This window comes from Desmodus rotundus, chromosome 9 (genome assembly GCF_022682495.2).
Source record: "Desmodus rotundus isolate HL8 chromosome 9, HLdesRot8A.1, whole genome shotgun sequence".
NCBI lineage: Eukaryota > Metazoa > Chordata > Mammalia > Chiroptera > Phyllostomidae > Desmodus > Desmodus rotundus.
In genome coordinates this window covers 16669136-16684898 of record NC_071395.1, presented here as the reverse complement: position 1 = coordinate 16684898, position 15763 = coordinate 16669136, and the positions used below count along the sequence as shown (strand labels likewise).

Sequence of the window (15763 nt, the reverse complement as noted above, 5' to 3'; positions counted from 1 at the left end):
GCAAAGAAAAAAAGAATACCAATTCTGTACAAATTCTTCCAGAAAATATAAGAGGGAATACTTTCTGACTCATTCTCTGACATCAGCATTACTGTAGTTCCAAAATTAAGGACATACAAAGAAAACTACAGACCAATATTAGGAATATAGAGGCAACTCTTCTAAATAAAGTGTTAGCAACTCGAATTCACAGAGATAAATAAAAGCATAATACATCATAAGTTTATCACAGAAATGCAACACTGCCTTGCAAAAATCAATGTAACTCACCATACTAGCAAACTAAAATAGAAAAATTCTGTGATCATCTGACAGGTGATTCAGGGGAAAAAAAAATATTTTTTCCCACAAATGGTTCTGGAACAACTGGACATCCATATTCATAAGTGAACTTGGATCCACACCCCATATCTTCACAAAAATTAACTCAAAATAGACCACAGATCTAAGTATAAAACCTCAAACTATAAAACTTCTAGAAGGAAACAGAAAACCTTTGTGCCTTTGAATTAGGGAAAGATTTCTTGAGACATCACATAAAAAAAACTGATAAGCTGGACTTCATCAAAATTAAAAACCATTTGAAAGACAAGCCACAGACAGAAGAAAACATTTGCAAAGCACGTTATCTGAGAAAGGATTTGTACACAAAATATATAAAGAATGATCAAAACACCGTAACACGAAAAAATACCCCAATTTTTTTATTGTGTGGAAGGCATGGATAGACACCTATTCCAAGAAGTACATAAATAGCAAAAGAACACATAAGAATGTTTAATATTATTAGTCATTATGGAAGCACAATTTAAAAGTACAATGAGATATCACCATACAGCTGTTAGAAAGGCTGAAATTAGTAAGACTGATCATATCAAGCGTTGGCAAGGACGCAGAGAAAGAGAGCATCTTCTACACTGTTGGTGGAAATGGAAACTAGTACAACCGCTTTCAGTAAAAGTTTGTCAGTTTACCAAAAGGTTAAACCTACACCGACTGCAGAACCCAGATGCCACACAGACATGAGGATTCACCCAAGAGAAAGGAAAGCCTGTGCTCAAAGATGTGTACACGAAGGTTTCCAGCAGATTCATTTTCAACAGCCAAAAGCTACAAACAAGCCAACTATCCATCAACAGGGGAATGGATTTTTTAAAAAATTGTGGTGTATCCGTACAACAGAACCAATAAGACACTAGTTAGCAACAAGAAGGAATAAACTATGCTACAACATAGATGAATCTCTAATTATGCTGAGTGAAAGAAGCCAGATTTAAAATAAAAAAAATACAACCACAAAATCCCATTTACGTGACATTGTAGCAAATAGAGAATTTTTTCTATCATGACAGAAGGCAGACTAGCGGTTGCCTAGGAATAAGAAAGCGAAGAGATCAGGGGAGAGGGAGGAACTCCAGAGGGGCAAGAGGAAACGGGGTGGAGGGGTGGCGGGGGTGGATGAGAGGGGCACTAATTCGATTTGGGTGATGACTTCACAGATACACATACAGGCCACACTTAGGCAAATGTACACTGTACACAGGGCCAGTCTACTGTATGCCAATTACACTTCAATAAAACTGTGTAAAACAAAACGGATGCAAACGTATATTCACAGGTTATGCTCCTTACATACAATTTATGATGGAGAACACAGACACACACACACAATGGCAAGTATAGACAGTGAAACTGACACACTTAGAACTCCACTGAAGAGAACAGTTCTCTTATTTCCTCCTCTCTTCTCCCCTTCACCCCCTCCACTGTCGTTTAAAGAAAAAAACAATAAAATCAATTATACCACTGACTAAATAAAGGGAGAGAAGTAAACTTTGGGGATTTTTTGTTTCAAAATATGGAAAAGCAAGAAGTGTGCAAAGAAGGAAAACTGTTACTAGGCAAAGAATGAAAGTGAAGGGTGCAGAAAGTGGGGAAATGAGGCACTCAGAAACACCACCGAGGGAACTTCCTTCTCAATAAAAATGAATTTATATCTAAGTATCTTCTACAAGCGTCTCATCATCACCATATGTCTGCTAGGCAACGCAGCATGAAAAGTAAGCATTAGATATGGTTAATGTAAGGGAGGCAGTAATAAAAATGACAAGTTCCCCATAGAAAATGTATTACCCGGAGTCACCGTATCTCTCAACTTCCCAACCCACCGTGTTTTTGAGCTACAGCTTTTGGCCACCCGTTGGGATCTGCCTGAGAATATAAATCATAATATTTACCTATGCTGGCAATTTCTTCCCCCAAAGTCCCATTCCAATTTGCAGCCTTTAAAAGTTTCCTCTAGGTAAAATCATTTTACTAAAAACATCACAAAACAGTTCATTGTCCTGTCACATGGGAAACTGTTATAACGAACACACTGATGGAAATCAAAATTATGGTCTGAATAGATAGAAAAATCAATGAGAGGGCTGGTATTCAGCCCTCTTAAGGCACTGAAAGTTAAAAAAAAAATTGCCTCAAGTTAGTAGAAAAGAGGGAAATGCCATACATACTAGGTCTGTAGAGAAAGTATCCAGTCATGTACTATGAAAAAGAGACATTTATTGAATAACATACACGATACAAGAAACACTGCACACAGGACAATAACACAGTACATGGACACAATAACACAGGACCTACCTTGAGGTCCCCTTCAAAGTAGGCACCTTGGGACCTCACACAGTTCTAATAGCCATCAGCTGCCCAGTCCTACTTTCCTGAATCTGACAGTCTTAAGTCTCTTCCCTTTCAAAGATGACTTTAGTTTTGGGAAAAGCCAGAAGTCGCACAGTGTCATATCTGGGCTCTAGGGGGGCTGAGTAACCTGCGTGATTTGATGTTTCACCAAAAAACTGCACAAGATGTGGTGCATAAGCAGGTGTGGTATTGTGACGAAGCTGCCAGTCACCAGTTGCCCACAGCTGTCACCTTCTGAATCACCCAAATAGTTTCCACAGAGGACTGTTCAAGCCAAGTTTGATGCAGATTCATTGCTCTACTCACTCAGTCATTTTGAATGCGATGGACACATAGTACACGTGCTCACTCAACGGTGTCTATCACCCCCACTGACTAGTACAGTGAAGTCGTCACTGTTCACACCCGTGCATTCCAGTCCACTCTCCTTGGCTGCCAGGTTACATCGATGTCATGCAAACCGTTCTTGTTACAGTAACAATGGTTGGATTGTTTTCCATTCCGCTGTACCTCTTTTTCTTTTTTGCAGACCTGGAGGTTTTGCTTCTTGTTTTAGTTTAGTATTTGGGGGGTTGGTTACTTCCCTCTACCACCTCCAGCCTCCCATCCCATTAGGTGACTGGGGCATCTGCAGCAGAATTCAAGGGCAAGGGTAGGAAAAGCTGTCTGCAGCTTTGGGCCATGGTTCCCTAAGTGACAGCTGAGATTCCAATCCAGGCAGGCTGGCACCGGGGCCATGCTCTGGACCATCCCACTTCTTATACTGAAAGAAATGCACCTGCTTGGCCCCAACTGGGTAGTCAGAATGGAAGTACAGAAAACTCAGTTTTCTCCCCTTGGGTCCGTCATCAGAAAATGTCAATGAAATCCTAATTACTGCATTTTCAGTTGCTAAAAATAACATAGGAGAAAAGAATAGCAACCTTTCAAACCTTCCAAGTCATCTGCCATTTTACGATCATTACTTTATCACATTCAGGCAGAAGGTGTTATGTGGTTATATATGTCTTATAACTTCCCTCCTAACATCTCATAATGTTCTGTAAGCGATGTTTGTTTAACAGTGGAATTCAACAGGATGCAACAGCACAATGAGACTAAAAGGCAACACTACGCCAGGGGCAATAAGGAACTAGCTGCAAAGAGTATCACGACAATTTGAACTAATTCTCCTCACAAGGGAAAAACAAAACAGAAAAAGGACTATGTGCAGCTGTGGGAAAACACACGATTTACTACAAAAGAACTGGATTTCTGTCCTTCATTTCCCACCAATACCCGAATGCCCTTGGTCAACTCCCTTACCTGTCCTAGGTATAAGCCTCCTCCTAGAGTGGCAGCACCCTTTGCTAGTCAGTACCATATGCAATCGCTTAAACTCTTATACCCCTCACTCCTTCTTTCCATCGTGCATCTAAAACAGGCTCACGCAGCCTCAGTTCCATCAACATTATGGACATCTGGGGGAGGAAAATGGGCTGTCTCAAATACTGTAGGTCCATCTCTGGCCTCGACTCATTACACGCCAGTAGCACCTTCTTGCCCACAACCGTGACAACCAAGAATGTCTACAGATATTGCCAAGTATCCCCTGGGTCGGGGGACAAAACCATCCCCAGTGGAGAATCACTGCTCTCATATTTGGGGTAAAGCTCTCAATGCTGGGGATTCTGCAATGAATATGCCACATGAGATGTCCGTCTTCAAGAAGCTTACGTTCTAATCCCAGGGCGGGAGCTGACAAGGTTCATTTTTACCATAACCCTCACCCTTCTAGAACCACTAAACCTAAACCACTTTGGTGCTAGCAGTGGCAAACTAGACAAAAGCATGTAGATTCAGTCTGAATTGTACCCTTTTATAGTCTGGGAATAATGATGATGATGATGATGTACTTCCTACTAGACAAGAAAGTTGAAACAGCAACTAAAACTACCTTGCTGAAATAAAATACTTGAAAATATGTCATACACACCTGAACCCACTGATTATGTTGTAATTTGTTAAAGAAGTAGAGCGGCAAACAACACAGCCCCCCCCCCCCGATATAAAACATGAAGAAATAACACCGCTATGGTGTGGTCTTGCAATGAATAAATAAACATTCTTATAATAAATAACCTTAACCTGTGCCTAAGGAAGCCTATAGATTTAACTAATAGTTTACATAAAATATGAGAGCTAAAGAACCATGTTAAACAATAGGAATATAAAATACAGCCATAACCAAAAAGCAGAAAATTCTATTTTAAAAACTGACCCAGGTTCATCACCAAAAAATGCTGGGGGCTAAGGAGTGAGGCACGGAGGAAAGAGACTCCTTTCTTTTTGCAGAGAAAGGTTAATGATTCACAGAAATGCTGAACCTTTTCTACTTCTAGCCCAAATTTTTTGTAATAAGTAGAAAATTTAAGTTTATCTTAAAACTTGAATAAGTAAACACATTTTCAAATAGCTTTGTGTTTGTTTTATCATTTAAGCCTTTAAGTTCGAATGGTTTAAATTTTAAGCTTAAAAAAATCTCCATTTGAGCCAAAAACATAAATGAAAGATGCAGTGAATGCAATACCACTCATCCTCATTGTTTGGTAGCATTTACTTCCTAAACGGTTGTAACAGACATCTCTCTCAAACCCTGTCTGTTCCCTCCGATTCTGTTCTGCTGCAATTTACTGATGTCCATCTACGTAACTCACTTTCTGGGGCATTATCAGATGCCTCATAAACATTCTCCTTGTAAGAAGGTTTAACTTGACTCTTAAGATTTATGTGCAGAGTCAGCATCCGCTGTGTGTTAAATGTCCAAATCACCCATTCGTCCCTTCTGTTCCTGAGAGGAGCTTACCTCAAATACTGTTTCAGGGCACTTGTTATTGTCTTCACTTCCCAATCTATGCAATTCTCCAGGTCCAACTCATTGCATGTTTTTACATCTAGTGAGCAAGCAAAAAAGCAAAAAATATATGTATATATTAATACCTTGAACATTCAAAGGCCCTCTTGACTGGCTCACAAAGCTTTCATTTATAAGTGGCCAAACCACAAATAATTAATTCTGTGGTTTCCTATACAAACATTATACTCAATTTCTTATAATATTGTAAGCCACGATCTATTACTAGACATTTCTAGCACTTCAGAAAATCTGTAGTGGAGATCAAAATAAAGGGATAAGGGCAGGGCTGAGAGTAGGGAAGAAGTGGACATAGTGTAGCATTTCAGTATTCACCACTGCAAAGCATGGACAGCTATCGTGACTACTATCATCAATATTATTATTATTACAGGTACTCCTTAGTAGCGGTGGCTTAGAGAATGTGGCATGTGCAGTGCCTGCATATTTTCGGTTGTTCAGGTGTCACTGTTGCAATCACAGAGTTATGACAGGGGAAGCAGGCAGCATTGTTAATGGCAAAATGACTATATATTACAATAGCAAAAAGCCAGTGGGAAGAAAGGATGAGTTTGGTCCCACACATCTAAGATTCATACTTATCATATTAGGTTTCTTTCTGAAGATTAATACATAAAATAGAAAAATGGTGACACATCAACTTAAAAAGTCACTTATGAGTAATCTTTCCCATTAACATTAGAATTTACACATTCATCCAGGAAATATTTATTGGAAGCCTCTGTGTAACCCTTCTGATGTTCATTCTAAATTAAACTAGTTTTCTTTGTCCTGAAAGTGTATTAATGATGTGTTCTTCCAAGTGGCTTTTCAAATAGGTAGGAAGCTCTGAAGACGTGAAGATGAGGAGGAGGAGGAGGAGGAGCAGGAGGAGAAGGAAGGGAGGGAAAGAAGGAGGGAGGGAGGTGACCAATCCTGAAAAGGAAAAGGTCAGTCCCGGACAGTGAGAAGGGCAAGCCCTCTGAGTAGGGTGGCATGTCTGATTTTGGTAAGGCTGGGCTACCGCCCCCAGCTCTGGCATGGCACCAGGGCAGACTGAAGCATTGGGATCACAAACCCAGCCTGAAATCTCTGCTGGAACTCTAACCACCACAACACCCCACACAAGTCACTTCCAAACCAGTCTGAATGAACTCCAGGCTCTCATCTGCACAAAGGAGGTCATGTAAAAGCTCCTGGGGAGCATCAAATCAGGGATGTATCCAGGTTTCCACAACTTATTAAACGAGTAGGCAATTACCATAGCTGAAAGTATCAGCATTCAGTGGTGGTAACAACCTCAAAGGGAGGGAACAGCAAATGGGTTATAATGAATGATATCAAACAATCAATATAAACTTGCCTGCTTTTCTACAACCCCATCAGGCAAAGGAGAAAATAAGAGATTCATGGAGGAGACATTGTTTCTCCCTTACTCCAGAATGTTTCAACTAAGACCAGAAAAAAGCCTAGTTGTGTTGGGGGGTTTTCCTCCTCCCTTACACTGCATTTGTCTGTCTAGGGAAGGAAACATCATGTTATTATTTCCTCTTTAAAAGCACAATCTGTCAAAATGGGACCACCACATTATATCATATGTGCCACCAAAAAAGTTTTAGGCTTGGGTATCAGACAGGATGGATGGCAGCTGAGTGTTATTCTCAAACTTTTTGGAAATCAAGTAAAACAGGAAGTGATGGTTATTTCACAGCCATAACATCATACATATGAAGTCCATTACTCAAAAGTCTGGAGACTTTTTAAAGCATTTCAACAGTTCTTGATTACAGCAACTGACAGCAATATGAAATAAACTACAACAATGGCAACTGACACTGATTACATTTTGATCAGTTCTCCAATTCAGAACTCATTTGTTACTAAGCTTGTCAGACAAGCCACAGGTATATGCAAGAAATCAAATTAAGCGCCCTGATTAAAGGCGCAATCCTTTATAACTGGGACTAAATAATTCTGTTCTGAAGGCTTTGCCAGCCAATTACTTCAGTAACTGAATATTCTCTCTCTCATTAAATCAATTATTTAAATCTCATTTTAACACACAAGTCAGATAACATTTTCAATCAACTTGCTTCCAGCAAATCACCATTTTTAAATCCTTCTAATGGAAAGGCTTCTAAATGAAATCTTCTCTTTGCAGCTTTCTACCAAATTACCATTCCATATTTTGAGAATCATAATTTTTGCAATGCAAAAATAAAGCTATCCTTTGAATTCATGGACTAAAAAGTAACTGTTACATCAGAAGCTAATAACTGCATTGTGTCTATGGTACTGATCGTCCATTAAATTTTACTGTTTTCAAATAAGTCAATCATCCACAGGAGTTCTTTTTACAATCAGTGGATGCACTGGGACTAGGTAAATTTGTTTATAACTTATTTGGGATTCGAACTTAAAATGCATTTGACTGTTCAACCTGAATATATGTCCTATCACAAATAAGGTAAAAAATGTGCTTCCTTTCTGACCAAGAGAAACCACCTCATGGATTACTTAAAAATCAAAATCAACAAGCACAGATACAAACAATTGGCTTTTTATTTGGGTTAAAGTTTCATAATTTTGTAACTAACCAGCAGTCATTTTTTTGAAACAGGACATTTTCAGCCCAAGCTAGAGTCAAGTGTTGGCATTGACCTGGTCTCATTTTAAAGAACTTACGAAGCACAGTGACCGAATGAATTTTGAAAATGAATTTTTTTCAGCTGTTTACTTTTTCACCAATCTATGTAAAAAAGTTCTTCTACAAAGCAAACACGGTAATATTTTTAAAGTAAAACACTTCTAAATTAGTTTTACTTGTTTTCTATGGTTCTCTGTCTAAATTTAAAACCATCCAAACTTTTTGCAAATTAGGCCTACTTAGAAACCACCACCACATCCAGCAGCCACAGAAGCTACTATCACATTTTCTCGCAGGTTCCCCTCCCCTGCTCTGACGTTTTCGTCCCAAAGTGGGGAAAAAAGCAAAATACATGAAAGTCTAACTCATCGCATTCTAAACTACCAATAACTATCATAATTACTCTGCTACATTCTCACGCCATCAGCTAAAACATGACTCACCCAGAAACACCTCATCTGATATTTCTCCCTGCCTTCCCCAACTGCCCTGAATCTCTAAAAATAAACAAAAACCCAAAAACTTTTACGAGACCATGCGTGCCCTCTGCTGGAGCCACAGGGGAAGGAAAGGAAATGACCCATGAAGGGAAGGAAGGCAATTGCTCGCTTAAACATGTGCTTTAGGAAGTTGGTCCAGGGAAAAAGTAGGAGGCTGCAGAAAACCCAGCAGGTCACTGCCTTCTGCCCCCAGGAGAGAAGATGACTAAGAAGGCAAACAATTCTCATCACCATGGGGAGGAAGGCAACTGTCCACTCCTTCACCTGGCCTCAAGGGGACTAACGACTTGACTGTTTAGAGGACTAGAGAGGGCTTTCTACGGTCACCTGCCATTAGTATGTCACGCTGGCAGCCAGAGAGGAGAGAAGAAAGAGGTAGGAGGAGGGGCAGGAGAGGGAAAAGGAGAGGATGAAGGGAAGGAAGAATAAGAGAAACATTTTTCTTTATTTTATTCTTAAATGTAAAGGGAAAAACACTCCAATAAAGGTAACAAGTGAAGAAAACATGCAAGATTTCAGCAGGCACACTTTCTTTAGAAATCATACAAATTTTACACATGGGTATTTAAAGAATACTGAAAATATTTTATATAAAAATGGCAATAATTGAAAATATACCAAAGTAAATAATTAAGTCTCAAGAATTAAAGAGAACTAAGTAAAGTCAATGGCTTTTCTTGTCAAAAAATATAAAATGGCTTGGAACTTTTTCTCAGATATTTAAAATTATTTTTCACTAGTACAAAGAAAAGTGCATTGCAAACAAAAGATGCTTTGAAAAAATTCAAATTTGAAATAAACATTCCCTGCAGAATAGTAATTTTTCAAAAACTAGTGCATAGTACCACAAATGAGCAAAATTATCAGAATTAATTATCTGATTAACTAATAACACAGAGGAGAAATATGGATTGGTTTAAACACAAAGTTAAGCATCTGGCAAACTCACTCAATTTTTTTCTCTTTAAGATACATAACCTTGAAATAACGCAGAGAGGTGGGAAAAGTTGGAAAGAATACCTATGGAGTTAGTGTATACACAACTATTCAGAAACTCTAACATCTTTTTTTTTTGGAAGAAACAAATTATTTCCACTTGAACATGTGGGAATCTTAAACTTATTAAGTGAATAAATATATGTTCTTAAGAACTAAAGTTTGAGTTGGTAACAAAGTAATTAAGAAAATGATATTAATGCTAATAAAAGTCCGAAGTCTGTGACTAATAAACTTGGACTAGGAATTATTTACAGATTAAGTAAAACAGGTTATATTGCATAGCCCCTTAACATAAATACTTAATAAAAACCTAACAAGCCAGTATCCTTCCCTCACATCAACTCTAACTTCCTGTTGGCCGAGTATTACTGAACACACGGCGTTTCCCTTGTGAGCACCCTAAGCGGCTGTGTCATGCGTGGGTCCTGGGCTTCTCTACTGAGTCCCACGGGAAGCAGAAACAGTTCTACAGGTCGTGGATTTTTGAGGGATTAGGTATTTTTAAAGCATCTCGCAAATTGAGGGCTGTCAAGGAGACACGCTCCAGGAGCAGAGGAAACGACCCTCGGAGTCTGAGCATGCAGACCCTGTGGGATTCTGTGAGATTAAGAACAAATTTGGGGACAATTTAACACTTCAAGGTGACCACAAGAGACATCCTATTCCAGCGCCCTTGAGCATGGACAAAGAGATAATAAAAATAATGCTAGGGTCCTTAGGGCCAATTTACTGCCACAGGGCACTACTCTCAGCCAAAACCTCCCCTTCCAGTATCACAGTCTCCCACTTCTAATCATCATAACACCATCTTGGAAAAGAGAGAAGTGTTTCTAATTTTAAAATTAACTAAAAGCAGATGCTATAGTTCCATTAAACGCTTCCAGCTGCTACTGAACCACTGGCAACCGAAGCCTATTTCACTGGAGACCAAGGAGGGTAAAGAGGAAAATCTGACCATCCCCATTGCTCACCCAGGTAAAACCAGAGAGGCAGAAAATAAAAACAGCTCGTGAGAGTGAATGTATTCTACTGAGGCTCTGCAGCTGATGATGGGCAATTTTTTCCTGTGGTTAATAGCTTAAAAAAAAAAAAAAAAAAAAAGGCTGTTGCTTATTAAATCCTTAATTCAAATAACAGCCAAACAAGCAATCCTATCTGTCACATCTCAGTTGATTTTATTCATCTTGGTTTCTGCTTCCAGAAAACGAGTCTTTGCTGAAACGCTTTAAGATGCAGACTCATTTAAATGCAGTGATAGTATACCTGAGGGCATTGTTAATGTTGATTAGTTAAAGTAAGATGTCAAATTAATTAACATCTAGCAATGTCATAATGACAAACAGGCCCTCCAGCCTGACGATGTGTCTATCAGCACTTCTCCAGAGGCAGCCTGCTCTGGGCTGGGGAGAGATGTGGGGCGCCTTACAGGAGGACCGAACTGACAGCAGTGTGTAATGGAAAATCGCTGTGTCATTCCCATACTGTCTAGGGTAATGAAACAAATTCACTTTCTCGCTTCCTCCAGCGTGCGGTGCCAAAGAACACTGTGTTATCGGCACAGATGGAGCGTGCATGGTTCTGGAGAGGAGCCTGCTGCAAACTACAAACACGTCCCTGTGAATACCAACGAATCCCCGAGAACCAGACTCTTGCTGTCAAATGACAGTTTTGCAAGTGCCATGAAAATGAGCGAGTCCCAGGGGACTTGTCCAATCAAATGTGCCGTCAAGGCTCCGGACAGCCAATCTGGAAGCCACACAAATCACAGCAGCTAGCTGCTACTGCCCTATGAGAAGAAAGCAGGAGAAGACATTCACCCAGGAGCTGCACGCTCATGTTCCCTCCAGTTCTTCGTAAGTCAAGAGTAAGTGGATAATCGGTGCAAATGCTAATCTACTTCTCAGAGTCAACGTGGAGAAAACTAACGTAGGCGGAAGAAAGGAGTGGATTCGCAAGTAGGCTGGACATGACTATGAAATATTAACTCATGACATTAATGAACATAAACAAATCGTGCATGGAAAATGATTAGAAAAGAGGCATACCCATCAACATACTGAGAAGTCTCTGGACCTTTGAACTCACCCCCACAACTCTGTACAATCCTTGGTCATTTATACCTATTGGAAGAGACAAAATGTTAGCAAAATACAAGACTGTCATATTTTAAAAGCTGTAAGCTAACAGATGCATTCAGATTCTCTGCTAACTCATGTTAGCAGCATTCCTGTTGATTACAAAAATAACATTTGACAAAAGCAAGTGTGTACAAACTTGTTTAGTAGCTTGGTATTCATGAGTTATGGTTGGAAAATAATCTCATAAAACAATGTTCCATGCAGACAAAATGTAATGAGTCAATGTTAATGAAATAAATTAGTTATGCGGTACTCATGTATACCAATGCACTAGTAAAAATGCACAACTCTCCTGTTTATGTTTATTAATTCTTGACATTTTCTTTTCTTGAAAAATTTTAGCCTTTTAAAATTACATGGTGCTGATTAATACACAGAAAAAAAAATAATCAGTGTTGGATGATTCTTGAAGACCACAGAAATTCATTCAAAACTGAGGCAGAATTGTTTTTGCTTTTTGCTTTTAAGAGCTGTGAAATGCACTGTCCAGTGAGAAACTCTGACATTTCAAATAAGTATCACTGCAAACCCTACATCCAAATGAACTAAATTTACTGCATTTTCTCTCCAAAGCGACCTGCAACCAAAGTAGCCCTGAGCACAGCAGACAAGAAACAAAGGCAAGAAAACTTACTGTCAAACGTCATTTAGTATGTGGACACATGGCCTTGCTTTGACACTGATTTGATTAAATCAACTGTAAGAGGACTTTTGGAGGCAAGCAGGAAACTGAGTGGCCTTAAAGTTATGTCAAAAATGTTCTCATTTTTTAAGGTACATACCTAAAAGAGTGACCTATGTTCAATTCACTTTAAGAAGGAGAAAGGGGTAGATGAAGCAATTGCAGCAACATCCTGGAAATGATTGTGTCTGAGCAGCAAATATATGGGAGTTCCTTGCATGGCTCTCTACTTTTTTTCATGCTTGAAAACTTCCATCATAAAATAATGACTTCCAGAACATGTGCCTCACTCTTCTTCCTTCTCCAAAGGGTTGTAGCTTCCTGCCTACGTGTCTACTTCCTGCACTATGAATACTGAACTCAACTGGCTGACGAGATGATGCCCCGAAGTTTCCAAAACAAAACAAAGCAACCCCAAAAAGGACATGATATTTGCCCATGGGAATGTACTTTCTTCTCATCTCCCTACCTGAGGTGATGAAAAGAAAAATTATGCTAGACAGAATCTAAAGAACTGGATGCAAATCACAGCTCAGTCACTCCTGAGCAGAGACCTTGGGCAAGACAGATATCTCCGAGTCGGGACGCTGCCTCTGAGGGGCCAGCCAGCACCCTGCACCACGTGTTGTGGTGGGAAGATGGGAAGAGATAGCACTAGCACATGTTTCTCTTAGTTATAAAGCACCACACACACACATACATGCACACATACACAAGCTTTCCTGATTCCTTGCAAAAGTGAGTCTTTGTTTTCCATCTTTTTCTCTTCTTTGCCTTTCATTTATTTCTCCTTACTCATTTTTTTAAAGCTTCTCAAATGTCCTATTTGTCTGCTTGTGAGGGCCCAAATTGTGCCCCACCTCCACATTTTTATGGTGAACCCCTAACCCACAGCACCTCAGAATGTGGCTGCATTTGGAAACAAGGTCTTTAAAAGAGGTAATTATGTTAAACGTGGCCACTGGGATAGGCCCTAGTCCAACATGATCGTATACTTTTAAGATGAATAAGGGCACAGACACACACAGAGGGAAGACCATGTGAGCCCGCAGCGAGAAGACAGCCATCCACAAGCAAGGGGAGAGGCCTCAGACGAAAACAACTCTGCAGACACCTTGATCTTGGATTTCTAGCCCCAAGAATTACAGGAAGATTAATTCCTGCTAAGTCACCTGGTCTGTGGTACTTTACTATGGCAACCCTAGCAAACTGAGACTCTCTCCCTCTCAGTTACTCAATGGAGCTAAGAACCAGAAGAGCTAAGGCTGCCTGTCCGTCTAGGCAAGTCTTCTCAGAACACTTTAAAGAAGCAAAGGAGCTGAGAGGCCCCTTCCTGATGCGGATGCTCACTGCATGCAAGAGAGGAGAAAAAGGCAGGTCAGTTCTGCCAGGAATTGAAAACAAAAAAAATAATTCTCAAGGGGAGAAAAGACTGGGCTTCACTCCTTCCTTCTCCTAGACGCCAGAAAGTCATGTCCAGACAGTCTAAAATACCAGAGGATAAGGGACCTAAACTAGTTTGGCCTCGGTACCTGAAGCCAAAAGAGCAAGTCATATTCTCTAGTCAAAGAAACGTGATGCTGTGGGAAGTGCCTGAAGTACGTGGAGAAATGAAACAAAGACGTTACTTCAACAGTAATGACCACACTGGACTGGTCATTACTATCAGATAATTGGCCAAGTTCAAATTCATCATCCTGAGAGAAACAGAGTTCATTGCTAATGCATAATAAAAGGTGCAAGGGGAAATTAACGCTACTCAACAAAGCTTTTATTTTTTAAGATGAAATTTAAATAAACCTTGTACCAAAGCAGCTAGAAAATAACATGTAAAACACATACACTCGAAGTGTGTGAGATTTCTGTTACACTGTTCTTGAAAGCTCTGGACTAAGAAAATTAGAACATACTTTATATCTATAAATACACACATCACACAAAAGATATCAAATAAAGACATTTATTAAAGAAGAGGAACCACGCAACAGGCCGAGTCCTATCAGTGGGTTCAACACACTCTCTCCAGCTTCTCTCAAAGTTCCCTTTCAGCCAAAGGGATCACTAGTTCTAATCACCAGGTATTCGAACTTTGAAATCTTCTTTGATTTCTTCCCTGTCACTTTCTAAATTTCAATAGGTCAATGTCTGCATTTTCTTCAAACTCAGAGTAATCACTGCTTCTTCAACAGTCTTAAATTTGACATATGCACCTTTACGACATCACTCTGCAGGAAACACACATCCATAATCCATCCTAAACATCATCATTTTTTCCAACCTGTTATATTTCAAACCACTCTGATGACCTAAGGTCTCTCCCATCACCATTTAAGAGTAAGCCATCCAATCAAGTAACTCAGCTAAACATGTAAGGCATGAACAAATAACCACCCATTGTGGCCCCCCCCCCCACACCTGCCCACATTTACTACAGAGCATTGGCCTTAATCAGGGCAGACCAGGGACTCACCCACAACAACCAAAAGCATTCCCTCCTCCCTCCTCCCTCCTCCCTCCATGGCTACATTCAAGAGCAGGTCTCCTCTGGCAGAGATGTTCTTCCCCTTCTCCTTACTGGTCAACTCACCTGTCAAATATTTAGTCATCAGATATGTGGCAGGTGCTGGTCTACCTGCCCAAGATTCAACAGCGAGCAAAACTGACGTTCCATCCAGACCCCTAAAACCAGATAAAACTCCCCCCATCTTTCTGACACCACAGTGATAATCCCTTATTCTGAATGTGACTCATAATTTCTTTCAACACTTAATTACATTTTAAACCTAACCCACAATCTCTTATGCACAATTCCCCAAATCAAAACCCTGAGTGCTTGACCTGACATGAGGGTACATGTTTACTTTCCCCACTAAGTGTGAATATTCACATTTTACCAAATAAAAAGTCATTTCCACACCAAACCTATGCGGGGACATTGTCGACAGTACAGTATATGTCCCCTGTTTCCTTTTCAAATTTAAAAGAACACCTAAATTCTAAAACACATGCAATCACAGAATTTTCAGGTGAAGAACTGTGAACCTGTGTTCTCCGTTCTCTGCCTAAATGCACAGGTATATATTACCTGGAAAGGCAGGAGGTCCCCCTTGTTTTTTGGTTGGTTGTTTTTAGCAGCTTTCATGGTTGGTGCCTTGCATAGAGTAGTTGGGTGCAGAATAGGCGTGGGTAGGCTGCTTTGACTCC

At 39.9% G+C, this 15763-nt stretch overlaps 1 protein-coding gene across 3 annotated transcripts in view; it reads right to left on the bottom strand.

Moving 5' to 3' along the window:
* ARHGAP10 (Rho GTPase activating protein 10) overlaps positions 1-15763 on the bottom strand; it is a 242196-nt gene that overhangs the window by 82811 nt on the left and 143622 nt on the right. For all 3 annotated transcript variants that reach the window (XR_006656673.2, XM_024568805.3, XM_045202557.3), the window contains 2 exons: positions 11785-11859; positions 5546-5633 (listed from right to left, as the gene is read on the bottom strand). Coding sequence is in view for 2 of the 3 variants with exons in the window: in XM_024568805.3 (XP_024424573.2) it covers positions 5546-5633; positions 11785-11859 (163 nt within the window). In the remaining variant the exon portion in view is untranslated. The remainder of the gene's footprint in view (positions 1-5545; positions 5634-11784; positions 11860-15763) is intronic.